The sequence below is a fragment of the Bos indicus genome, chromosome 29 (assembly GCF_029378745.1).
Source record: "Bos indicus isolate NIAB-ARS_2022 breed Sahiwal x Tharparkar chromosome 29, NIAB-ARS_B.indTharparkar_mat_pri_1.0, whole genome shotgun sequence".
Lineage (NCBI taxonomy): Eukaryota > Metazoa > Chordata > Mammalia > Artiodactyla > Bovidae > Bos > Bos indicus.
The window spans coordinates 26600306-26625946 of record NC_091788.1 but is presented as its reverse complement, the minus strand read 5'-3'; the positions used below and the strand labels follow the sequence as shown (position 1 = coordinate 26625946).

General features: G+C 38.3%; 2 protein-coding genes and 1 pseudogene across 11 annotated transcripts in view; all 3 read right to left on the bottom strand.

The window, feature by feature from the left end:
* The window catches only part of TSG101 (tumor susceptibility 101), a 41696-nt gene extending 25145 nt beyond the window's left edge, over positions 1-16551 (bottom strand). For 2 of the 3 annotated variants that reach the window (XM_019954993.2, XM_019954994.2), the window contains exons 1-4: positions 16394-16550; positions 11454-11538; positions 9197-9262; positions 5547-5710 (exon numbers count right to left, since the gene is read on the bottom strand). In XM_019954993.2, coding sequence (XP_019810552.1) covers positions 5547-5710; positions 9197-9262; positions 11454-11538; positions 16394-16435 — 357 coding nt within the window. In that variant the 5' untranslated portion in view covers positions 16436-16550. Of the gene's footprint in view, positions 1-5546; positions 5711-9196; positions 9263-11453; positions 11539-16393 lie in introns of all 3 variants that reach the window. The other variant, XM_070783075.1, reaches the window with a different exon arrangement.
* Positions 16552-16667: 116 nt separating this feature from the next.
* Positions 16668-20953, bottom strand: LOC109554016 (NADH dehydrogenase [ubiquinone] flavoprotein 2, mitochondrial pseudogene; annotated as a pseudogene).
* The window catches only part of UEVLD (UEV and lactate/malate dehyrogenase domains), a 67104-nt gene continuing 60702 nt past the window's right edge, over positions 19240-25641 (bottom strand). For all 8 annotated transcript variants that reach the window (XM_070783072.1, XM_019955036.2, XM_019955040.2 and 5 more), the window contains 2 exons: positions 24384-24507; positions 19240-22624 (listed from right to left, as the gene is read on the bottom strand). In XM_070783072.1, coding sequence (XP_070639173.1) covers positions 22457-22624; positions 24384-24507 — 292 coding nt within the window. In that variant the 3' untranslated portion in view covers positions 19240-22456. The remainder of the gene's footprint in view (positions 22625-24383; positions 24508-25641) is intronic.

Genomic DNA, 25641 nt, shown 5'->3' with positions numbered 1-25641 from the left:
AAATGATTTTAAAATCATGCAACTTAAAAACTGAGATATAGCATAAAATTTACCATCTAAAGGTATACAGTTCAGTGGGTTTTTTCCCCCTATCATCACTATCTAATTCAGAACACTGCCATCATCCTCAAAAGAAATCTGTACCTATTAGTGATCACTTCCAATTTCCCCCTCCCTCCAGCCCCTGGTAACCACTAATCTATTTTGTCAATGGATTGCCTACTCTGAATATTTCATGTAAATGGAATAATATAATATGTGTCTGACTTTTTTCACTTAGCATATTAATTTCAAAGGCTCACTCATGTTGTAGTATGAATAACTACTTCATTTATACAGTCTCATAACCATCATTTTGTCAAGATAAGGTTTATTTTAATTATCATACCATTCCTTTCATGTTAGTTCTTGAAGGAAGGAAAATGAATTGTTTATATCTACTTCCAGGCCTATTATAAAGCAACAGGTCATTAATATTTCAGAATGACAAATGACTAATTCGGAATAATACAGGAAGGATACCAAAAAAATAGCAAGAATATTAGTTTATTTTAGCTCAAATGCCTAAAGGTCAACTGAAACATATCTTTATAAAACTGCTTTCCTATTGAAAACCTGCAAAGAGCAAAACTGCTTCCTTCCCTCTCCCTTTCTGTCTGCTTTTCCAGAAAACAATAAAAAGGTTAATTTTACATTCCAAGCAGTATATATGTTCAGAATTAAGATTAATAAGCAATTGGTAAGATCAAGATAAATGACAGCAGCCCTCATTCATCTTCTGTATGCTAGACTCCTGCAACAGCCTTCTGTGTGGCTTCTAGTTTTACTTCTTTGCTATGATTGAGAGGATTTTCTATAGAAGTTCATGCTCCTCGCCCCTAATACAGCGTTGGTGCTGAGAATCAGTTGTTTATGCAGTAACTGCATTTTCCAGTCTCTCTTGCAACTAGATTTTACTAACGGACCATAAGCAGAAGAGATTTAACTTCTAAGCCAAGGTGCATAAGGAAGGCAGTCCCTCACTAGTCCCTCCTTGCTTGTCTTCGTTGATGCAGAGGACTCTGAAGCCCTGGAAGGTGGTGGCACCACAAACTGGAAAGAGCCTGGCGCCTGAAGCTCTAGTGAAGGAAAGCTGGCTGCCAGCAAGGAACACTCCCAGTGGACTATTGTGTGGGCAAGAAATTTCTAGTGTTAAGTTTCTAGAATGTTTTAGAGCAACTAGTGATTTTTCAGTCAGAAAACTAATTAATTTATTTATCTAGTGCACTTCAGATATTATATCTGATAATCACTGTAGTTAATACCCTACTCTTGTTCAAACATCTAAAATGACTCCCAACTGCTTATTAAAGGACAAAATTTGTAGCTAAAAATCAGGATCTTCCATGATATAACCTTGAATACCATGCCAAAGTTAGCTACTGTTATGTCTTGTTAGGTCTGCGGAATATATCATACATAGATAAAAGCATAAAACAAATATAACTTTAAAGAGAAACCATAAAGGAAATATTTTTGTAGCCATCATCCAAGTTATGAAGCAGAAGATTGCCAGTAACTTATAAGTTCTGGACTGCATTCCCATCTATCTATAGTTACCCACTTTTCTGACTTAGTGGATAATCATTCTTTTCTTTAAACATAGTATATCTTATAAACAATTTTCTAAACAGTATGTTTAATTTTTCCTATTTCTGAACTTCATATGAATTAAATCAAACTGTGTATTCTATTCAGACTTATTTCAGCAATGTAAGATACATTCTTGTTCAAGAATATAATTATAAATTCATTTTGATCACTGTATGGTATTCTACTAAGTGAATATACAACTTCCTTATTCATGCTTCTATACTGCTAAGAGTCATATGGACTATTTATGTTGTCATGAACATTCTTGCTATGTTTCCTAGTATATATGTGCAAGGTTTACTCTTGTGCAGTGGTTTTCAACTAGGGGTGCTATTTTAGCCTCCTAATGAATATTAGCAATGTCTACCCACTCCAGTGGAGAATCCCAGGGATGGGGGAGCCTGGTGGGCTGCCATCTATGGGGTCCCACAGAGTCGGACACGACTGAAGTGACTTAGCAGCAGCAGAGACATTTACAGTTGTCACAACTGTGCCATGCTACTGGCATCTTGCGGATAACGGGCAGGGATCCTATATCCTGTAATGAACAGGACAGCCTTTCTACAGTAAAGAATTATCCAACCCCCAGCTCACAACGCCAGCAGCACTGACGTTGAGAAACGCTGCTCTAGTGTAAAGCAGAACCAAGGCGTAGAACTGCTAGGACACAGGGCTCGGGCACTTACAGCTAACGTTACCAGGTGAAGCCAAACTGATCTCGAGCAGCCGTGTAAACCTCCATCAGCGGGCCTAAGAGTTCTCTTTGTTCCACATCCTCTCTAACTCTTGGTATGGTCAACTGGGAGTGAAAATTTAATGGACATGTAATGGTATCTCATGATTTTAAATTATTATATATTTCCCTCTCCACTAGCAGGATTAAAATCTTTCTATATATATATTTATTGGCCATTAGGATTTTTTGTGAAATACTTATCCAATAGTTTCATCTATTTTTCTATTGGGCTTCCTTCTTTTTATAATTCCCAAAGTTATTTTTATGTTCTGGATATTATACTGTAGGTAATAAGTATATTCTTTCAGTTTATGGTTAGTCTTTTCACACTTTTTAATGTGTGTTTAATGAACAGAAGTCCTTAATTTGCATAAACTCAAGGTAAAATTTAGTCTTTTCCTTTATAGTAAAAGTTTTGCATCTTCTTTAAAAAAACCCCACCTATTACCAGATCATGAAGGCAGTCTCCTATATTAAGTTTTACTTTTCTGCTTTTCACAATCTATCTGAAATTAATTTTTGTATACGATACAAATAGGAATTTGTCCCAACTCCACTACTGAAGTTCTTAATCTTATTCCCAGTGATCTTCTATACCATCACTGTTATACATTAAGTGTTTATACTTAGGCATAACTTTTTTTTTTTTTCTGTGCTTAGCTTTACTGTGTTTTGCAGATACTGCAATTTTTACAAATTGAAGGTTTGTTGCAACCCTGTGTTGTCAGATAATAGTTAACATTTTTTACCAATATTAAAATATTTTAAAATATTTTTTAAAAACTTTTTTGAAGTATACTGGATTTACATTGTTCTGTTAAGTTCTGCTGTATAGCAATGTGATTCAATTATACATATTCTTTTTCATATTCTATTATGGTTTGTTATAGTATACAACAGTTTTTTTTTTTTAATGAAGGTATCAACATTGGTTTTTTTGACCTAACACTATTGCACACTTCAGAAACTACAGCACAGTGTAAACTAACTTTTATATGCATTGGGAAACCATGCAATTCATGGGACTCGTTTTATTGCAATATTCACTTTATTGCTATGGTCTGGAATCAAGTCTGCAATGTCTCCAACATATGCCTGCACAGTGGATCTTTTTTTCTGGGTTATTTATTATGTTCCATCTATCCATTTGAATACTTCTCTGACAATTCCAAGCCATCTTAATTACTAATTTTTTAAAAGACATTTTGATATCTATAGGGCAAGTCCTTTCCATCTTATTCTTCTTGGGTATTCTCAATCTTTTGCATTTCCATATAAATTTTAGATTCAGCTTATCAAGTTCACAAAATTAACAAATACACAAAGAAACAAAAGCTTCTCTTAGGAGAACAGTTCAGTTTGTAGATATACTACAAACTGAAGAGTCTATATAATACTGAATCTTCCAATCCATGAATAAGGTTTTCTTTCTTTTGACTTAAGTCTTCTTCAGTGTCTTTCAATAAAATTTAAAATTTTCTCTGTAATAGATGTGTACATCTTTTGTAAGGTTTATTTCTAGGTCTCTAGCATTAAAAATATAAAGTATTCATATGCCAGTTCATTGATTCTCTATTCTGCTGAGTCCAATCTGCTACTAACCCACCTATTGAGTTTTTTTAAATTTTAGTTTTTTTATTTTTTTAAATTTCTATTATTCTATTTTTCAGTTCTAAGATTTCTATTTGGTTCATTTTTAATATAATTATACCTAATATAGTTCTTCACCTTGAACACATTAGTCATAATCATTTTCAAGTCTGTCTGATAACTGGGTTACCTGAGGGCAGTGCCTGTTTCTAGTGTCTTTTTCCCCCACTCTAAGCCCTATCTCTTGATGTACTTGATAATTTTATATTGTATGCTTGACACTATTCATGAATAATTACACAGGTTCTATATACTATCTTCCTCCAGCCAAAGTTCACTTTATCTTACCGCTGGCAGATAAGTGTGGAAAATCACCTTAATATAGTCAGGGGCTGAGCTGATTCAAGGCTGGAGTTTTACAGGGCTCATTCTGCCCTGAGTTCTCACTCACAGGGTGTGTTCCTCCAGCATGCCAACTAAGAATTTAGGGTATTTACTTCTACCCATCCCTTGTGGCTCAGACAGTAAAGTGTCTACCTACAATGCAGGAGACCTGGGTTTGGTCCCTGGGTCGGGAACTTCCCCTGGAGAAGGAAATGGCAACCCACTCCAGTATTCTTGCCTGGAAAATCCCATGGATGGAGGAGCCCAGTAGGCTACAGTCCATAGGGTTGTAAAGAGTTGGACACGACTGAGCGACTTCTCTCATCCTCCTTGATAAGGTTTTGAACTCCTACTGCTCCCACAACCTAAGACTGCTGAGAACTTGGCTGTGTTTTTCAGAGGCTCTCTGCTTAGCTTTTTTAACATCGTGTCTTTGAAATTTAGGAATTCTGCAAATGTCTTGAGTGGGAAACTCAGATTGTATCTGGCTCACTTCTTTGTAGCTTCCTTTTCTCCTAAATTCTTGGCTCCTAAAATACTGGGTACCTAGCAGACAGAGCAACAACTGTTGTCTTTTGAGCTCTAGGAGACTGTTAGAAACTTTGCAGTCTTTGCCTCTAGCTAAGGCCTTCCGCCCAGATTCTCAGCCTCTCACCTTGCACCAAGAATCAGTAAATACTCCTAGGGAAAACTGGCAGAAGGTTGATTCATCTTTTTGCAGTTTCCTTCTTCATAGGATCTTGGCCCTTCAAGTCCTAATTGTCTCACTGTTCTGCAAAGCATTCCACAGATGTTGGTTCTACTTTGTTTGGCTTTTTTAGCAATATTTTGGATAGAAATTGTCAGAGCTAAACCATCAAAAGTTTCTTCCTATTACTTCTTGACTGGAACACTTTGAGTAATGAGATTTGAACAGTTTCACAAATACATGCCAAAGAATACTACTTTTTAAAATGTATTCCCCATATGTGAATTCTATCTATTCTTAAAGGTTCAACTCAAGCAAACAAAATAGTGACTACACGTATTCTGTAACTACCAAGCTCTATAAAAATACAAGACATGTTTCTTTCAAAGAGCCTTTTTCAAGCTCAGTGATTAGTGATCTTAAATGAATTTATCCTCCTTGAATGTTAACATAAAGTAGATGCTAGTGAACAAAATATACAATACAACAAATTCACAGAACACCATTAATACTTACGTGCTTCCATTCATGTAGATAAGGAAGATATATCTTCCCATTAGCATCCACATGCTTTCCTGTTTTAATAGTCATTGAGCTAGTAGGCTTAACGAAACAGATAGGGGGATTATACGGATATGTGTCCAGCAGCCACAGGCAGATTGGAATATTGTATGTATTACCTGAAAGAGAAAGAGAAACTTCAGTTACTCTAATGGTTTAGTAGGTAAGCAAGAAAGAGCTACAACTAAGCAACACTTTAAAAGAAAAAAATCACAACAAATAGTTTATGCTTCAAAGTCTGTTTAAGATCAATTTCTCAAATCTTCAGTTTGTAAAATACAAGAGCTGGATTAAGGAGTTAACTGATCACTACTCTACCAGTGTGAGCTTACAGCTGTAAACATATTATTCACAAATTATCTTTTGGTTCAAGCCATTCTTTATTATTTGACTTCTGTCACTTCAGTTACTAAAATTTCCTGGGAAGACCAGAGACAATGGCGTTCTACCAGAAAGGGATATACACTGGACTTGAAACTCCCATGCCAAAAGTCAGACTGTGTAAAACCTAACCCAAATGTCAAACAGATGGTAACTATTGGTAACAGCCTGACCAATGAATGGCTTTTCAGAGGTAGTTTCAAAATCAATGATGTCATCTCCTTCTCTTTGCTTTATGAAATAGAATCTCTCTCAGTTGAGAAATCTGCCTACATATAGTCAAAATGAACAGTGTTTCAAAGGATCCAATCGAGTTAATATACTGAACATAAATCAAAGACTTTTCTTACCAAGCTCAAAGCCCAATGTCCCAAGCAATCATCTGAATCACCTAACAATTCAGATATATGTCCCCTTCTTAGAAACAGTGGTACTTCGTAAAAGTATACATATATACATTTCACTTGAAAAAAATCAGTGATAGGACTGTGGGTTTATTTTTTTATTCAAAAGTACTTCTACAATGACCCCCCCCAACCCCCACAAGGGTACATCTTAATACATGAAACATAACTTTATTTCCACCACCTAGAATTCTTTGTTTTGTGAAAATGATGCTTTCTCCAGAATTACTCAGGCTTAAGAACTATGCCATATAAAAAAATGGTGAGGGAACAGAGGTTTAGTTTAGATAAAATGCACATAAAAAAGGGAACCCTTGTGCACTGTTGGTGGGAATACAAACTGGTGCAGCCACCGTGGAAAACAGTATGGAGATTCCTCAAAAAGGAAAAACAGAAAAACAGAACAAAATACGATTCGGCAATTCTACTTCTGAGTATTTATCTGAAGAAAATTAAAATACTAATTTGGAAAGCTGCAACATTAGTTACAATAGCCAAGATATGGAAGCACCCTAAATACCTACTAATAGATGAATGGATAAAGATGTGGTATACAGATACACAATGAAGTAATACTGAGCCATAAAAAAGAACGAAATCTTGCCACTTGTGACAACATGGATGGACCCAGAGGGTATTATGTTAACTGAAATAAGTCAAACAGAGAAAGACAAATAAAGTATGGCCTCACTTACAAGTGGAATTGAAAAAACAAAACAAATGAACAAACAAAACTAAACAGAAACAGATTCATAGATCCAAAGAACAAATAGGCAGTTGCCACACGGGAGAAAAGTGGGGAGGGAGAAATAAGTGAAGGAGATCAAGAGGTACAAACTTCCAGCTGCAGAATAAATGAATCATGGGTATGAAAATGTATAGTGAGGGGAAAGTCAATAATTATGTAATGATTTGTATGGTGACAGATGGTAACGAGACTTATCACAATGATCACTTTGAAATGCACAAAAATATCAAATCACTGTGTTGTGTAACAAAAACTAACATAGTGTTATAGGTGAATTATCCTTCATACATGCACAAATAAGCAAACATAGAAAAAGAGATCAGATTTGTGGTTATCAGAGGTGAGGGCTGGGGGGAAGGGTGAATTATAGGAAGGTATCAAAAGGTACAAACTTCCAGATCATAAAATAAGTACTAGGAAAGTAATGTACCACATGATAAATGCCATGAACACTGCTTTATGTTATATATGAAAGTTGAGAGTACACATCACAAGAGGAAAATATTTTTTTTCTATTTCTCTAATTGTATCTGTAAGACATGATGGATGTTTACTAAACTTACTGTGGTAATCATTTTTTGATGTATGAAATCAAATCATTTCACTGTATACCTTAAACTTATCAATGCTATTATCAATTATATCTCAATAAAACTGGAAGAAAAAATAATGCTTTTAATTATGTCTATACGAGTTTTCTGCCTCCTACTCTCACTCATACCTATTTCCTCACCAGAGCTTACTTCCTGGGGTAAAGGCAAAGTCAGCTATCCTGCATTTTACTCATACTTGCTCTATGAAATGCTGATGCCCAAGTGTTTTTTCCCTCTGAATGGTTGATTCATCCCTAATATTAAGTTTGAACATCATTTCTTGGATGACCTTCCTGTATGTTCCTGTTCTCCTCTATAATCTCACAGCATATATTTTATTATTCTATAGCAGGTATAGAATAGTATAAATATCTATCTATTACCCATTTCCTCTATTTGTGTATGTTCTTCCAGAGACAGTACATCTTTTGTTCACGTTTATATCCCTAGCCCTTAACCCCTACGCATAGCAGGTACTATATAAGATCAGTGGGTAGGTTACAGGCTTTAACTAGTCACAAGAAACAACCAACAAAAACAGAACAGCTGCTTATGAAGCTGAATGCTCCATTATCGCTTTAAGTATTTTAGCAAAGGGTGGCTGACTGGCTAAGAGATGTAATTATCCTTCATTAACATTACAACCATAGATAATAGCTAATTTTGGTACCTCTTTATTATATACCAGTCTCTGAGCTAAGTCCTTTACAATATATATTATTACAAATTAATTATTCTTTGAGTTAGGACCATTATACAAATGCTATAGATTATAGATGACCACTACCACAAAGCTTGGAGAAGGCAATGGCAACCCACTCCAGTACTCTTGCCTGGAGAATCCCATTGACGGAGGAGCCTGGTAGGCTACCGTCCATGGGGTTGCAAAGACTCGGACACAACTGAGCGACTTCACTCACTTCATACTTTATCACTGGAGAAGGAAATGGCAACCCACTCTAGTATTCTTGCCTGAAGAATCCCAGAGGACCCTGGAGGGCCATGGTCCATGGGGTCGCAGAGTCAGATACAACTGAAGTGACTAAGATTCACCACAAAGCTAACTGATTACAAAGCAAGAACTAAAACCCTACTCCGCCCTGACTGTTAAGCCTCTATCTTAGTCACTACATTACACAGCTTCCCATTGTCAGGTAAGTTTGAATAGGGTGGGAGGCTGAACTAGGAGGCAGCCAAGATCCCTTTCTAGTTCTCAGATTCTCTGAAACAAAACTCTCCAGTGCTCCTAGGCACATACTTGATATATCTTTGTAAGGAAGGTGGTGGTGGAAGGAAGCTTTGTAAGGAAGCCGAAAATATTAGGGGCTGCTGGCAAATGAACTTCAATTAGAAGTGAAAGTCTCTATATTATCATGAAAGTCATGAGAAAGCAAGCTTAATTTACCTACAATTCTTTGGCAACTAAGTATGAATTAAAATGCATCTATGCTAGAAACATAAATCACATAAGACACTTACCTCTATAAGGCACAGGAATTGTTCCAGTAAGGTTCATTAGTTCCCTGGAACTGCCATCATTAAAAACTGAAAGGTGAGAATACTGAGTTAATCAATAAGCATTTTGACAGATACTCTTACGTAAGTTATTCTTTCAGAAACAATGGCTACAATGCATTACTACTCTTGAAAGGGACAAACCTGCTAATGTTCAAACATTTTGTCCAATAACAAATAATCTTTTGTTGATTCACTTAATGGGATCAGCTTTTGAAAGAGTAAAGATACTATGAATTACTTGGGAAAATATATGTGAATGCTACAGTATCAATAAATAAGAGCTCTGGGTCTTCAACCAACATGATTATAAGATTACTTAAAAATCACTATTAATTGCTGCCTTGGTAGCTCAGATGATAAAGAATCCACCTGCAATGCAGGAGACCTGGGTTTGATTCCTGGGTCAGGAAGATCGCCTGGAAAAGGGAATGGCTACCCATTTCATTATTCTTGCCTGGAGACTTCCATGGACAGAGGAGCCTGGTGGACTACAGTCCATAGGGCTGCAGAGTGGGACACGACTGAGCGACTAATGCTTTCACTTCCACAAATATTAACCTAATAGCATTAAATTTTAGATTTCTCAGATGTTCACTCCCACTCACTGTCATTTTCAATCCCAATGTAGTATCCCACAGTAATAAAAAGGAAAAAAGATTTTCACAAATATGGACATCTTTTAATACAAGTATTTCTCACATCACACAAGTTTTCCTATCTATAATTGACTGAATAACTAGGGTACATAATCTGTATTCCATGGACAGCTATTATTTGCAACAATTTGGAATTAACCCTGTACTACATGGGAAAGGGCTATAATGTACAGTGCAAGAACACAGAACTATACTGTTGACCTCAGTTCTTTTATCTACTATTGACACTTAAACCCTATGAGGTAATTAACTCTGATTTTGTGTTTTAAAAAGACTACTTCATTAAATTCTAGGATTATATTTACTCTAAAAGCATGTTGATGATAATGGTTTAGACTTGGTCCAGTCACACAAAGCTATATAAGATTTGTTCAATGAGGCTGCAGTCTTTGTCAATTTTGATCACTTATTCTTTCAGTATTCAATAAAAACTACACACTTACCATAACTTTCTAGCCTTAGTCACTTTATTCCCCCAGAGAAGCCATTTTAAAAGTAACTCTAACTTCGGAAAGATGAGTTTTTGCAGCTCTAAACACCACAGTGCAGCACGTGGACAGAAGGGAGAGCTGGGCCCTCGTGTGAGAAAGGACTTCCGGTTCATGACTGCTCAGGAAATTCAGGGCCGATTCCCTCTCTGCTGCCTCACACCTCTCTACCAGGATCCTTTTTACAAAGCCCTTGGGGTGAGTAGAGTTTAGAGCAAGTCTCAGCTACAAATTTCAGCTCCTTGTACTCCCTGCCAGGGGCCTCTCTACAGGCACAAGGCAGCATGGTTTCCCTGGGCCCTGGTACCTTGTCCACAAGGAGACGGGATTGGAGAGAGTATGTTAGGACCGGTGGGGCCAAAAAGACTATTAAAAAACACCTCTAAATATTGTCATTTCTTACTTAAATCACAACTTCATTTCATCTCAATAGAGAGTGGACACAAACCGTCACCTACACCAGAATTAAGGACAACAGTTTTTAAGTGTTTTCTTCATCTATAAAATGAAAAGAATAGTCTAGAATATAATTTTACAAAATGTGTTCCTAAGAATACAAAGAGATGCTCTAGAGAGAAAAAACGGTTCACTAATTAACTCTAGAATATACTGAACAATGTATTATCTTCTCTCCCCTCTTGGTAAGACAAAATACATAAACATATTAAAGGTTCTGAGAAATCTTGCTCCAAAGAAACCCATTTAATTTTGTTTAACCTGTAAGTATTCAAACTTAATCACAGAATCCCCTCCATCTCCCCACCCCCCAAAGCAACATTCTTCACAACTATGGATAATATTTCTGGAAATGATGGACTATATTATCTATAACATCACTTCTAGGTCTAAATTTGCACCATTTTTGTTAGAGTAGTATTTTAAAACTTAAAATAACTAAACAAATATAAGATGGTATTATTAGATCTTGTAATTTCCTATCCCCCCAACACATTTTTAGGTAAAGGCTCAGTCCTACAATGAAAAGAACCAACAGACTTAAAAGGAAAATGGAAAACCTACAATTATTAACAAAAAGAGAAAACTCCAACTTAATATTTTTATATATAAACTTACCATATGAATCCAATACAGGTTTGAGATCTTTGTATAAACTAATAACGTTAACAGTTTCACGTACAGTTAGGTCTCTGTATTTGTACTGAAAAGGAAAATTAAAAATGTATTTAGTTTAAAACCAACACACAAATTATACTGCTAGTTCAATTTTTTAAAAACTATTTTCTTAATAGCACTTTTCTTTAAAGTATAATGGTTCTGACTAATCAATAACAATTAAATAAAGACTGAAAGAACCCAGTAGCTTTCTCTGTCACCTCTTCAAACCTTTACCTTCATTTCAGCTCTTTTTCCAACTTAAAATATGCTTTCCACCAAATCAAATCTTCAAAGACCTAGCTGACATCTCTTTCCCTATCAATGAATTCTGTTCCAGACTTCCCTTTAGCCCATACCAGTCTTTCCCTGTCCCAGCATTTACTGTCAATACCGACTCTTTCTCAATGTATCATGTGCTGTATTGTATTCTCATACCCCTGCCTTGTGCCACTCAAGTCCAGGAAACCTACGAACCTTGCTTACAGCTCTGAGCAGACTAGGAAACCAGAAAATGGGAATCTCCATGCGTTCACAACACCCTGAAGCTTCAGTTGACAAGCTCCACTCACGCGCACAAAGCTTTCAATCAGCTTTTAGTGCTTCTCTTCTTAAAAAGGAAGAGTCAGCTATTCCAAAAAGAAAGTCTCCAAAAAGCATGTCACAGACCTAAACAAACATAAAAGAAGGAACTAAAAATAAAAATGGGTGTTCCCTGACAGCTCAGTTGGTAAAGTATCCGCCTGCAATGCAGGAGACCCCGGTTTGATTCCTGGGTCGGGAAGATCCACTGGAGAAGGAATAGGCTACCCACTCCAGTATTACTGGCCTTCCCTTGTGGCTTAGCTGGTAAAGAATCCCCCTGCAATGCGGGAGAAATGGGTTCTATCCCTGGCTTGGGAACATCCCCTGGAGAACGGAAAGGCTACCCAATCCAGTATCCTGGCCTGGAGAATTCCATGGAATGTATAGTCCATGGGGTCGCAAAAAGTCAGACAGGACTGAGCGACTTTCACTTTTAAGAATAACAATAATGAAAGGAACAGAAGAAAACTTCAAAAACAATCAGCGTTAAAAATTTCAAAGAAAGAAGAAATGATATTGTAGTGATGAAATAACTCTCAGAAAAGGACGGACTCTTGGACATTTAAACAAAAATAAAAGGAGAAACAAGACATTCTTTTTCCTCTTCTCTGTGTCTGCCCCTTCTCAAGTGTTTTTGCTGGTTCTTTCTCTTCTCCTAAGCTTTGATCTTAATTTCATTGAGCCCCAGGGCTCAGTCCTTGATCTTCTTTGTCTAACCTTACTCAGGTGTTGACCTCCATGCACGGCTTAAAATACCATTTATACACTGATAACTTCCAAATTTAAAAATTCCACTTTCCTGAACTCCAGACATGTATATCCAATTTGATATCTCCACTTAGATATCTAATGAAAGTCAAACATAACATGATCAAATTGAACCCTTCGTCTTCCCCCCAATTCTATACCTCTTGCTGCTACCGCTAAGTCACTTCAGTTGTGTCCGACTCTGTGCGACCCCACAGACAGCAGCCCACCAGGCTCCCCGTCCCGGGGATTCTCCAGGCAAAAACACCACTGGAGTGGGTTGCCATTTCCTTCTCCAACGCATGCAAGTGAAAAGTGAAAGTAAAGTCGCTCAGTCGTGTCTGACTCTTAGCAACCCCATGGACTGCAGCCCACCAGGCTCCTCCGTCCATGGGATTTTCCAGGCAAGAGTGCTGGAGTGGGGTGCCATAGCCTTCTCCCTCTACCTCTCTTACATTCTTCCATATCCATATCCTTCTAGATGCTCAGCACAAACACTTCGACATTATCCTGGATGCCTTGGTTTCCTACACACCCACAGTGAGTCCGTCAGAAAATCCTGTTAGTTCTACCTTCAAAAATCTCCAGCATCTGATCACTTCACACTACCTTCATAGCCACACGTAGGTTATTATTATACAACAGCCTTTTTAGAGGTGGCTATCCCTACTGAATCCTCTACGGTCTAGCCTCAGTACAGCAGCTTGAGCTATGCTGTTAATACAGCCCCACCACACTGCAAGGACATGCCCAAATGCTGACAGTGGCCTGCAGGACCCTCCAAAATCTACCACTCCTTTGTTTAGCAGCACTGTTCCCCTTTTCTCACTCCAGTCCAGCCCCTTTAGGTCCCTTTGCTGTTTCTCTATCATGCATGACAAGAGGGCCCTTGAGCTTGTTCTTCCTTCTTCCTGGAATGTTCTTACTCCAGACTGTTCCAGTTTGCTTCCTCACCGCTTTCAGGGTTTCTGATCAAACAGACTTCAGGAAGGCCTTCCTTTACTATTCTATAAAACGGCAACCTATCCTATCCTCACATTTGAGAACTCTATCACCCTTTCTTGCTTTACTTTTCTCCAAAGCACTTACCATCCTCCAACATGCTACTTAATGAACTTACTGAGTTGTTTATTCCATGAGAATTTAAATTCCACAGGTATAGAGTTTTCTATCTGTTCATTACTGTACCCCTAGAATCTAATAAAACAGTGTGAAGTCCATTACAATTGCTAATGTATCAGCTCTCTCCTAACTCGTTGGCAGTGACTCCACTGATAGGAATGCTATTACATACAGCATGAAAGAATACAGACAGTTGTCTGTATGAAAAATCTGAATAATTTGTGTAAAGCAAGATGGACCAACAGTATATATATACCCTCTCTTAATTACAAAGATGATGACAGAAAAGGATGTTAAACTAAAAGCTATATTTAAGTTGGAAGCTAAAAGTTACTCTAAGGAAAAAAATAACTGTAGTAATATATAAAAAGATAATATAATGTTGTATGTCAATTATACTTCAAAAAATATATGTCAAAGCAGGTAGCCCAAAGTAATACGATGGGTGATGGAAGTCCCACAGTCAGATTAAGAGTAAAGGACCATCACCCTAGCAATGTGTCCCAGGTCCTGGCTACCAATTCCTTCATTGGGCCACATCCAACTGAAAGGATAACTGAAGCTAATCCTCCACCAGAAGGAAAAAACTCCACAAACAGGTTCTATTATCTTACTTACTATTCCTACATATCTACATATCTATCTATTAACAAGCTGGACAGAAAAGATGCCAGTAATCAGAAGTGACATCACCACTTGGAAGAGACTCAATTTTTCAGGTATTGGGTCAAGAACCAGATGAAAGACAAATGTTCTCTCCCACCTCTGCTCTATGTCTTTTATAAAAAAATATTTATTTTTAATTGAAGGATAATTGCTTTACAGTATTGAGCTGGTTTCCACCAAACTATGTCCTTTTTTGCTCTTAGGATATAGAGGATGGAGGGAGGAGATAGTAGGTGTAGGTATAAAATATCTTTTAAAGATGTCTTGCCTCAGTCTTCAAAGGCAGGTTCCTCAATAGAAAGTTTAGGAAACTTAATTATGGTTTCTACAATTCCAAACCAGTATTTGAATATTCTTGTCCTTATATATAGATACTTTGATATACATACATGAAGGAATAAACTTTAAGGACAATGTAATCAATTAAAGGGTTTGTTTAAATGGTATGGAACAGACACCCTTCAGTTACATAGTATATAAAATAATGTACTTCAAGAAATTAAATGCTACATCACAGATCCAGGCCACTGTTTTCTAAGGCTCCCTAAAACTTTCTCTGCAATTAAAGATAAGTTTACTCTATCAAAAGAAAATCAACTATATTTTAATTAGAAAAAAGAAAATCAGAAGCCTAGAAAATATGATTCGAAAAATCAAAGAGTAGCTCGCTTTATTTCAAAGATCATTAATTTCTCCTTAGAGATTATTTGCTCTTCAATCAAAGACTATAGGGATGATTTTACTGGGTAAAAAAGTATATTTTTCAAAGAAATAAGTTTACACATAATAATGTGTTTTAATAATACTGAAAATTGTTTTAAACTACTCCACTTTCTACCATTCTTATTTTGACAAAAGTATCTAAAGCTAAACCTGTTTAACTGGAGAATATTCAACTCTCAACCATTTCACATACATCTTATTCCCATTAATTAGCTTTGATAAATTGGAAAAAAAAAACCACAAAGCAACAAACAAACCAAAAAGCACCAAATTCACTCTGGTATCAGGTGCCATATTTTTAGCAGTTGTTAAAATAATTCACGGCTTTAAATATAACTAAAAAATACAACTTTTTTAGAAAAGGAGAAAAACCAAAAAACAAACCCACACCGGTCTTGAACTGTTTAGATTAAAAATTTCAAAGTAAATAAACTGGTTTTATAAGCAGCATACAATTAAAAGGGAGTCACTCTGAGTCAATCAAAGACTCTGGAATGGTAATGGAATTCTATTTCACCCGAAGTAATGAGCTTCTCAGGACGTTTCTATTTATAATTGAGCCAATTCAACCAACAGTTACGATTTCCCGCGGGGTGGGCTATTGAGCTGCGTGAAGAATACAAACTGAAAAGGACACCACCTCAGGAAGCCGGGAGGGAAGGGCGAATACGAATGAAGAGCCAGCGTTGGGACAAGAGGGGAGGGGGTGCCCAAGACCGAGTTTTAAGTACAACCCCCTCCTTGTGTTGAAGAAAACTATGCTGCCCCACAGACTGCTCCAAACTCTCTCCCCGAAAAGAGGAGGGCGGGCGGCAGGTGGCAGGCGGCAGGCGGCCTCGGCTCCGTTCCATTGTTGACCGTCGCCGCCCCCCGCCGGCTCCGGCCCAGGGACTCCGGCCCCGGGCGACAGGCATCAGGCGCGGGCGGCAGCAGAGGCGGCCGGAGGAAGCCCAGGGCTTCGGGCCCGCCTGGGGGGCTCGTTGGGCTGATCGGGCAGGCCCTGCTGGCGCTGGGGGGAGTGGTGGGTGTGCGCCGAGGAGAGCGCGGCGCAGCCTCACCTTGGACACCATTTTCTTGAGCTGGCTCTCCGACCCCGCCATGGCGGCCGCCTCGCGACTCCGTTCCCTGCAGGCAGAGGGTCAGCCGCTCCGGGGCCGCCCCAGGCCGCCCCACACAACCGCACACGGACCAGCCAGCCCCCCACCCCCCCGGCCTCTAGCAACAGGAAGTCGGCCTCCACGCCAGCGCTTCCGCTTCCCTTACGTCACTTCCGGGGTCGGCCGTGGGTAGGGGTTGACGGCCTAGGTTAGGTCCAGAGAAACCCGTTCCTAGCGTGGAATTGCTGAGCCGGGATAATAAGATCGGGAGCCCTTTCACGGTTGCCCTCACACTAAAAGAGCAGGTGCAGGGAGGGTAAAAAGTAGGAATACCTTTCCAGTGAGCTTTAATGACTGATGCGTCAAGTGGGAAGACTGGACTGGAGTCAGAAAACTGTTCTGCCACTGACTCACCCTTCTGACAATTGCAGGCAAGTGCACGGCTTGCTCGGAGAAGGCAATGGCACCCCACTCCAGTACTTTTGCCTGGAAAATCCCATGGATGGAGGAGCCTGGTAGGCTGCAGTCCATGGGGTCGCTAGAGTCGGACACGACTGAGCGACTTCACTTTCACTTTTCTCTTTCATGCATTGGAGAAGGAAATGGCAACCCACTCCAGTGTTCTTGCCTGGAGAATCCCAGGGACGGGGGGAGCCTGGTGGGCTGCCGTCTATGTGGTCTCACAGAGTCGGACACGACTGAATCGACGCAGCAGCAGCACGGCTTGCTCGGGGCTTGTTTTTTCCAACTCAGAGGAAAGGCTTGCATTAGGCGATGCCCAGGGTGTCTCTGGTTGTCAGGTTGTTTTTCATTTTTAAGCTTCATATTACATTCACAAGGGCAAAGTGCAGAGCTCTCATTTCACAGGAAGCCAGGCAGTAATTTCTTTACAAGAGACCATTCACCATTCACAGGTCAGAACTCCACTGTGCCCGACATGGATGATAATACAGGGTAATTTCTTCCTTAGACTTGGTGTGTCTACCAGCCTGTCCACTATAAAAATGCACGTCTTTGAAATCAGGCTCAGCTTTAGGTCCTCATGGTCTTGTACAGCGCAAGAGTAGGTACTCTTTTTTTTTTAATTTGAGAGAATTTTTATTTCACAGTACCCTAATATTGATGAAAGTGAACAGGCAGTTGAAAATGGTGCTCTGTAATTCTGACATGATACTTAACAGCTGTAAGTTGCTAGGTTACAAGCAAGGTGTACACAGATGGAAATGAACAAGTAATATAAAAAGTTTAATAGGAGATTCATATTTTATTTCTCCACCGACGTATTTACAGCTGAATATAAATTAAAGGCCTGCTTGCACACCAAACCCAGGTCCTTTTGGTGGCTCAGTTAAAGAGGTAAGACCTCCAGCTGGCTCACAGGAGAAGCGTCCACTCCTTGGCCCAGGTTTTGGGATTTTGCCAGCCTTGAGTTCATCAATAATTTCTACAATGTCCTTAGGTGTCAGATCCTCATAGTAGTTGTCATTTATATGAACCATTGGTGCATTTACACAGGCCCCTAAACACTCCACTTCCATAAGAGTGAAAAGTTTGTCAGGTGTTGTCTCCAAATTTATTCCAAGATTTTTTCTGAATGGCCTCCAGGATGCTTTCGGAGTTTCGGAGCAGGCAAGACCTAGTAGTGCAGAGTTGAATGTGATACAACTGGCTTTCGATTATACATTGTATAAAAAGTTGATACTTCATACACTCTCATTGGAGGTACTTGTAAAATTTCTTCAACCTTGTGCATAGCAGAGGTGGGCAGCCATCCATTCTGTCTCTGGGCTAAATCCAGAACTGGAAGCACAGCTGCTGCCTTATGCCCTTCTGAGTAGTTTCTCACAACGGCCTCTATCCTCTTACAGTTTTCTGGTGTGGAATCAAATGGAGTTTCTGGGTTATTCTCAGGAGTATCTCTGTGCACAAATAAGCCTCCTCCAGCTCCATTCTGAACAGCTGTCTTATGCAAATTTCTTATATGTCTTCCCCAGTGGGCGCCGCGGAGAGGAATATGGCTGGCCAAACTGCGGGCCTTCGGGCCTCACCGGGCACGGTCCCGAGCGGTCGGCACGCATAGCGTGCACGCCCAAGAATAGGTACTCTTAACTGAATTTCTACTACCCATAAAAGTTTCTCATGGTCATTTATATTAGTCATTATTGCACCTCACTACCGGTTTTGTAAGTACAATGCCATTCAGGGCACTTGGGTTTGAGGGGGTGTGGAGTATTATTATTTGGATAATTTTAGCATTGTGCTACTGAGAAACAGGCTGTAGTATTAATTCTCTTCTAAATTGGCATCTAAATGAAGGTCACATAAACAAAGAAGGCCTAAGTGAAGATACGTGGAAGCATCATTCCATATTGTTGCCAACACACACACATAAAATATTCTATTCTAACAGGTATCTTTCTTTGGACACTATACTAGTTAAGCATACAGCTTCAGTCAAACCAAACTATAGGACAGTCTATCCTTCCCTGTACCTCTTCTTTGTCACTTAAAAATATATGGTTTTCAAGCTATTCTTAAAGACACAGCTTATTAGCCAGAAGCACCTTCAATTAGAGCAACTCTGCTTTTATCAATTGGAAGAATGTAGGTTATATATTTTTCAAAAGGTTTTACTAAAAATCATTTTTAAAAGTTTGAAAATAACAAAATCCATTCTCTTCATTTTGCAGTTTAGCCACTTAAAATGAAGTAACTAAATATCCTGAGGACTTAGGAATCATATGAAAGACTCTTTCTCTTCAATCTGAATAAATTTCCTTCCACTCAATAAATTAGGAATCTCCTGGTAATTTTCAAGTCAAAATTTATTTTATTCATTATTCTTGATATTTAAGAATAATTATTTGATACAGTGTAAGTTGGAAAATATTTACCTCTGTTACAATATCAAAGAAGCATTTTAATCCAAGCCCCATTAAAACATAACAAGTAGAAGGAATGCATAATTTTGGAAAGATGAAAAAAAAAATGAAGGTTAACAGAAGCCATCATGAATGTCAAATTATCACCAATTCACACGGAGATGGTGGTGGTACTACGTCTTAACTTACATGTGCAAAATTATCCAAGTTTTTAAGAGGAAGATTTGGCAACACCTGATCTAGAAACACCAGTCCATTCTAAAGGAGATCAGCCCTGGGTGTTCTTTGGAAGGAATGATGCGAAAGCTGAAACTCCAGTACTTTGGCCACCTCATTCAAAGCGTTGACTCACTGGAAAAGACCCTGATGCTGGGAGGGATTGGGGGCAGGAGGAGAAGGGGACGACAGAAGATGAGATGGCTGGATGGCATCACTGACTCAACACTCAAGAAAATATGTGTGGAGAAGGAAATGGCAACCCACTCCAGTATTCTTGCCTGGAAAATCCCATGGACGGAGAAGCCTAGTGGGCTATAGTCCATGGGGTCACAAAGAGTCAGACACGACTGAGCGACTTGACTTGACTTACTTTACTTCCCATGCTTAGACCATACCACTGCTTTTCTCATAAGAACATTTAAGTACTTGAGCATTGTTAAGTTAAAGATACCTTACTTCTGAGCTTTCACTTGGAATGTTTATTTTAATGTGTTCTTTATTTTGCACTGGCTCTGCCTATAGTTACATGGTATATGTATGCCTGACTTGTAGTGATTCTAGAACAGTGCTGCTTAAACGATTTGCGATGAAAAAAAAAAAAAAAAGAAAATATGTGATAGAATTACTTCTATATTGTGGGCTTCTGCAGGGCAAGGACTATAACTATTCATCTTTTTTTTTTTTGCTTTTTTATTCCCTCCCCCACCCCATCCCCCCAATTTTTTGTTATTCACCTTTGACTACTCATTCTAACACAGTTCTTGGAATAACAGTACAGTCAGTAAATATTGTACTGACATGGTCTTTTTATAATGCAGTTAATTCTTAGCAATTCCTCTGTTTATACAGTATCTTGTAATTATGTTATTTTTCAAGAGCATAATTAGGTATCTGATATTAGAAAAGGCTGGTATAAAAACACAAGCAATGGTCCTTTTAGTTTTACTTTCCTACTTCATACAAAAGGACAGTGAGGATGCACTGTTACAATTAACACCAAAATAACCTATTCATGTAGTGAAATTACACAGAACTAATACTCATTTCTTCAAATGTCCAATGTTTTTACACCTTTCCAAGCATATTAAGTACTTTTCTTTTTTCATGGAACATTGAATAAATTTCACCTTTATGATTTAAGCTCATTATTATAAGCATCCATTATTATGCTAAATCAGCATTAGTTTAACTACTTCCTCTCTGCCTAAAATGTGTCTGCTCTTATAATCCTTTGGCTCCCATCTCACTGACCAGGTTTAGGCTCACCTGTAATATGCTTTCAAAGCACCTGGGACTTCTTCATGTTCCACACTTGGAACTGCACATTTACTTGTGCGGTTTGTCCCTGTGCTAGATTATAAGCACCATGGGGGCCTGTCCTAGTCCAGGGTTTGTCACCATTGTATCTGCGGTGCCTCATACGGCACCTGGTGCATAGCAGCCTCCAAGTCTAGACTATCTGAACGACTAAATAACTAAACACCTACTTCAGTGCGTACAGTTTGTGCCCCACCCTCCACCCCCGACCAAGCTATTTACTAAGGGAAGTCAAAGAATCAGTGTTTCTAAAAAATATGTCGAAGAAAAAAAGCCCCTACATGAGAGTATCTGAGTACAGACCCCCAGCTTTAGGGTCTTGTGGTAACTGTTTTGACTCTTAGGCCTTTTTCCTCTTCTAGAGTTTAGAAAAAGTAGAGGTTGTATGGATAAGTGTCCCTTAGTCATGAGATTTTGGGCATTAAACCTCAATTTCCTCCTCTACAAAATGATGATAATAGTCCCTACCTCAGTGGGTTACTGTGAGGATTAATAAATAATCCTGAGGAATAAAACAATAAAGTGCTCATCACACTACCTGAAATATTGGAAGTGTTGATGCTAGCTGCTGCTATTAGTTATGTGTCACATTCCTAATAATATGCTGTCTTTCACATATGAAGATGTTATTGACCCATCACCCATTCAGGGTGCATAATGGTGCACCCTGAATCACTTCTTCAGGAGTAGTTAAAGGATGCACCGTGAATCATTTCTTCAGTAGTTAAAAGAATATGCTCAGAACAATCAGCCCATTCAATCAGTCTCTCCCCATTAAGACCAATGCCTTTATGAAAGCCTCATATATTAGCTTTAAAGTAAATGCTTGGCTTTCATTCATAACTTATTTCCACTAAAAATATGCATGTCTCTATGGTTCTACTTATGGCATGGTGTGTTCTTGAGATGCTGGAAATCTTATATAGGCCAGAAGAGATGATAGAAAATTGCAGAAAGGACAGTCCTGCTGGATATTAAACTACACTTCTTGTTCATATATTTAAAATTTTCATTTTCCTTTTTACTATATTAAAGTATGTGTACAAAGAAAAGTATGTGCACACTTCTTTTCTATTTTTTTGGTAGCTAATTAATTTGAAGAGGGAAAACAAAACCCTTTATTGTTTATTATTATGCTTGTTACCAACATTATTTTAAAGAAGAACTGTAAATAGCATAAACTGGATCCTTTGAATGTAGAGCTAGCACAGATTCTGAAATACATACTGGGCCTTCAGCTTATGATGTTTATTGTAACAGTTACAGGGTAATTTTCTTTTAAAAAGGTATGATTTTTTAAATATTCCCCAAGTGCTGAATGTGCTAATTGAGGATACATAATTTTTAAATGATGTATATCGCAGATGAATGTTTATCTCTGCTTAGGTTTAAAGAACAGTATAGATAATCTCAAGAACAGAGAAAATTAGATTTTTTTTCCTTCTTATCTAACTACCTAAGGATTTAAATTACAAAGCCAACCAAGAACCACTGACCTTAACCAAGCAGTTTGTAAGGATAAATAATAAGATAGAGAAGTTCTCCACCCCATATATATGTGTTGGTAAAATTAAACTTTCCTTTCAGGTAACTCTGAACTTTAGAATCAAAGTTTTAACTGTTGCTGGAGACCATGGATGGAGGATGCACTGCTTTGGAGTTTCTCAATCACTGTTTCTCCTTTCACTGTGGTCTTGATGACTTCAGACACGCCACTTGTTCCAAGGATGCAAGGCAAACTTAAAAACACTTCACTATTTATATCATAATATCCCTGAAAGGAAAAAAAAATAGGATTAGAGCTGAATCACTGCAAAAAAGTTAATATCATAAATATGGATATTTTCTTCCTTTTATGGTCCTAGCACTACAAAGTGATACAAGCTGAATTTTTAAAAAACTTTGCTCATTTATTTTCTAAATGAACTCCAGTTACTGTTTCCGAAAATTTTTGTGAGATGGGAAGAACTTGGTCAAAGATACTCCCTTTATGGGGAGGTAAGCTAGCACCCTGCAATATGGGTAATAGGATAGAGGTAAAGAAAAAAGACTGTCATTGGTTTGATACCTGGAGCAGAGAGGGGAAAAGCCCAGGGATGTAGTGAAAGGACGTGACCTGTTGCATCCCAGGGGCTAACTTTCTGAGCTCCGTATCCAAAGCTGGCTTTATTCCATAACCGCTGGTGCTCCTGCGTCTCACAGGTATACCCTGTTTGTCTGTCCTCTCCTCTCTGTATCTCATTGTCCCCATTCCCTGTCCTGGACATGGGGAAGGTCAGCACTGAAAGCGTTAAGCATCAGGCTTTGGTTCATGGTTTTAATTCCTTGGTAAAGTAAATTAGGCAATGCCAAAGGTTGTGGATTTGATCTTTGGAGGAAATGTGAGAGTAAATTTTGAAGGGTTTTATTGAAGAAATAAAAGATATTTTTTATATCTCTCTTCCCTGGAGACCCTCATTTTCATAACTTGGTTCCTGTTGGTTTAGTTAAACATGGAAAGTTAAGATATTGTGTCCACCTGCCTTGGAGCTGACCCAGGTCTGAACTTTTTCAAATCCTTGATGCATTTAACTTGAAGGATATGAAACATGCAAGCATAGGTTACATAGTTCAGATTTATGTTCTCCTGGATTAAGTTTTTCTTTAATGTCTGAAAGCATAGTTTTATAGTAGTCTTTTTGGGGAAGAACCCAGTATTATCTAACAATATTGGCAAAGTTAAATGTATTTTATATAACAAAGTTCTTAAAATGTTGAGAAGTAACTGAAAAAAGAGTGATGAGTAAATGTTTAGGCTGAGATAATTTATTTCAATAAATCTTTCAAAAGCCTTTTTTAAAATGCTGTTAATAAATTTCTGTGATTTTGTTTCTTTTTAAATTCATTTTTCTGAGAGCATAGCTATTTGTTTTCTATTGTAAAACAACAACAATAATAATAATAATAATAAAGCAAACTCTCAAAAAAGAAAGAAAGAAAGAAAAAAGATTGTTAGAGTGGATTCCCAGTGGAGGGGTTAACGTGGGCTCTGAGGGCAGTCAAATTTGGTGACCTGTTTTCAGTTTTCCCTTCCATGTTTTTTTTCCCTTCCAGTATTCCTAAGTTTTTGTGAATATTTGATTAAGCATTTGGGCCTCATCTTAGCTGTGCTTTAGGAACTTTATACTTGGAATAAAGCAGTAAAGGACAACCTGAACTGGAGAAACAGACTGATGACCAGCTAAGACCAGTTGGCATGTCAGCCTGGGGTGACCTGGCTGGCTGGGGAGATAAATGACAACCAGAAGTTTATGGAATATATAAACGTTTCTTGGGAATTCCAAGAATTAATGGGGGTGAAGGGCAACCTTATAGAAGTCCAGACTTCCCATAGCCAAGCAAGATAGGGGTTAGACCAAACTATCTTCTCCCATGTGTTACTCTGAAAGCTGGTGGTACTCACGACTCCAGGTTACAGTGTGAATAGCACTTTTTTGTTATATTAATAATATAAATATTTAAAACTGTGATGAGAGAATGAGAATAGCAATTACCTTTGCTAAAATTGATACAGAATGGACCTTCTTTTTATCATTCACAATACTGTCAAGCAGGTCAGCTACTGATAGTCCAACAGACCATGATCTTTGACCTTTTACCCTTAATAGTTCCATGGCCCTAGGTTATAAAAATAAAACAGACAAATCATGATTTCATAAAATGCACAAAATATGTATAAACAGTTTTAGCTTATGTATAAGGTATTAATTAGATATTTTTATGACACAAGAGTTATATGACAATTGTTAGGAAAACCAACAGACAGCCCAGTAATTAAGCTTTTCTTAAAATATTAGGCAGTCCACAGTGAGTCAATACAGATGGCCTAATAATATAAAAAGATGCTTACCACCACTAATACTTACTAAATATGAGCTAAAATAATAAATACATTAATTTTTCCCATCAAAATTGGCAAAGAATAAAAAGACTAATGGGCTTCCCTGGTGGCTCAGCTGGTCAATCTGCCTGTAATGCGGGAGACCTGGTTTCAATACCCCTGGGTTGGGAAGATCCCTTGGAGGAGGGAAAGGCTACCCACTCCAGTATTCTGGCTTGGAGAATTCCATGGACTGTATAGTCCATGGGGTCACAAAGAGTCAGACTTGACTGAGCGACTTTCACAAAAAGACTGATAACTACTTTTAGAGAAGCTACAGACAAATTGGCATTCCCATAATTGCTGTTCAAAGTGCAAAATTATCCAAGTTTTTAAGAGGAAGATTTGGCAACACCTGATCTAGAAACACCAGTCCATTCTAAAGGAGATCATTCTAAAGGAGATCAGCCCTGGGTGTTCTTTGGGAAGAATGATGCGAAAGCTGAAACTCCAGTACTTTGGCCACCTCATGCGAAGAGTTGACTCATTGGAAAAGACCCTGATGCTGGGAGGGATTGGGGGCAGGAGGAGAAGGGGATGACAGAGGATGAGATGGCTGGATGGCATCACTGACTCAATGGATGTGAGTTTGAGTGAACTCTGGGAGTTGATGATGGACACGGAGGCCTGGTGTGCTGCGAATCATGGGGTCACAAAGAGTCGGACACAACTGAGCGACTGAACTGAACTGATCTACAAATTACTCTTCTAGGAATTTGTCCTATAGCAATATGCTCAACTATGCAAAGATATACATACAAGTATGCTTGCCTTATTGGAGACAGAAAAAATTTTGGAAACAATTCATCCAAAGAGGACTTATTAAATAGATCACTACCAAATGTAGGACCATATATAGATCTTGAGAAGAA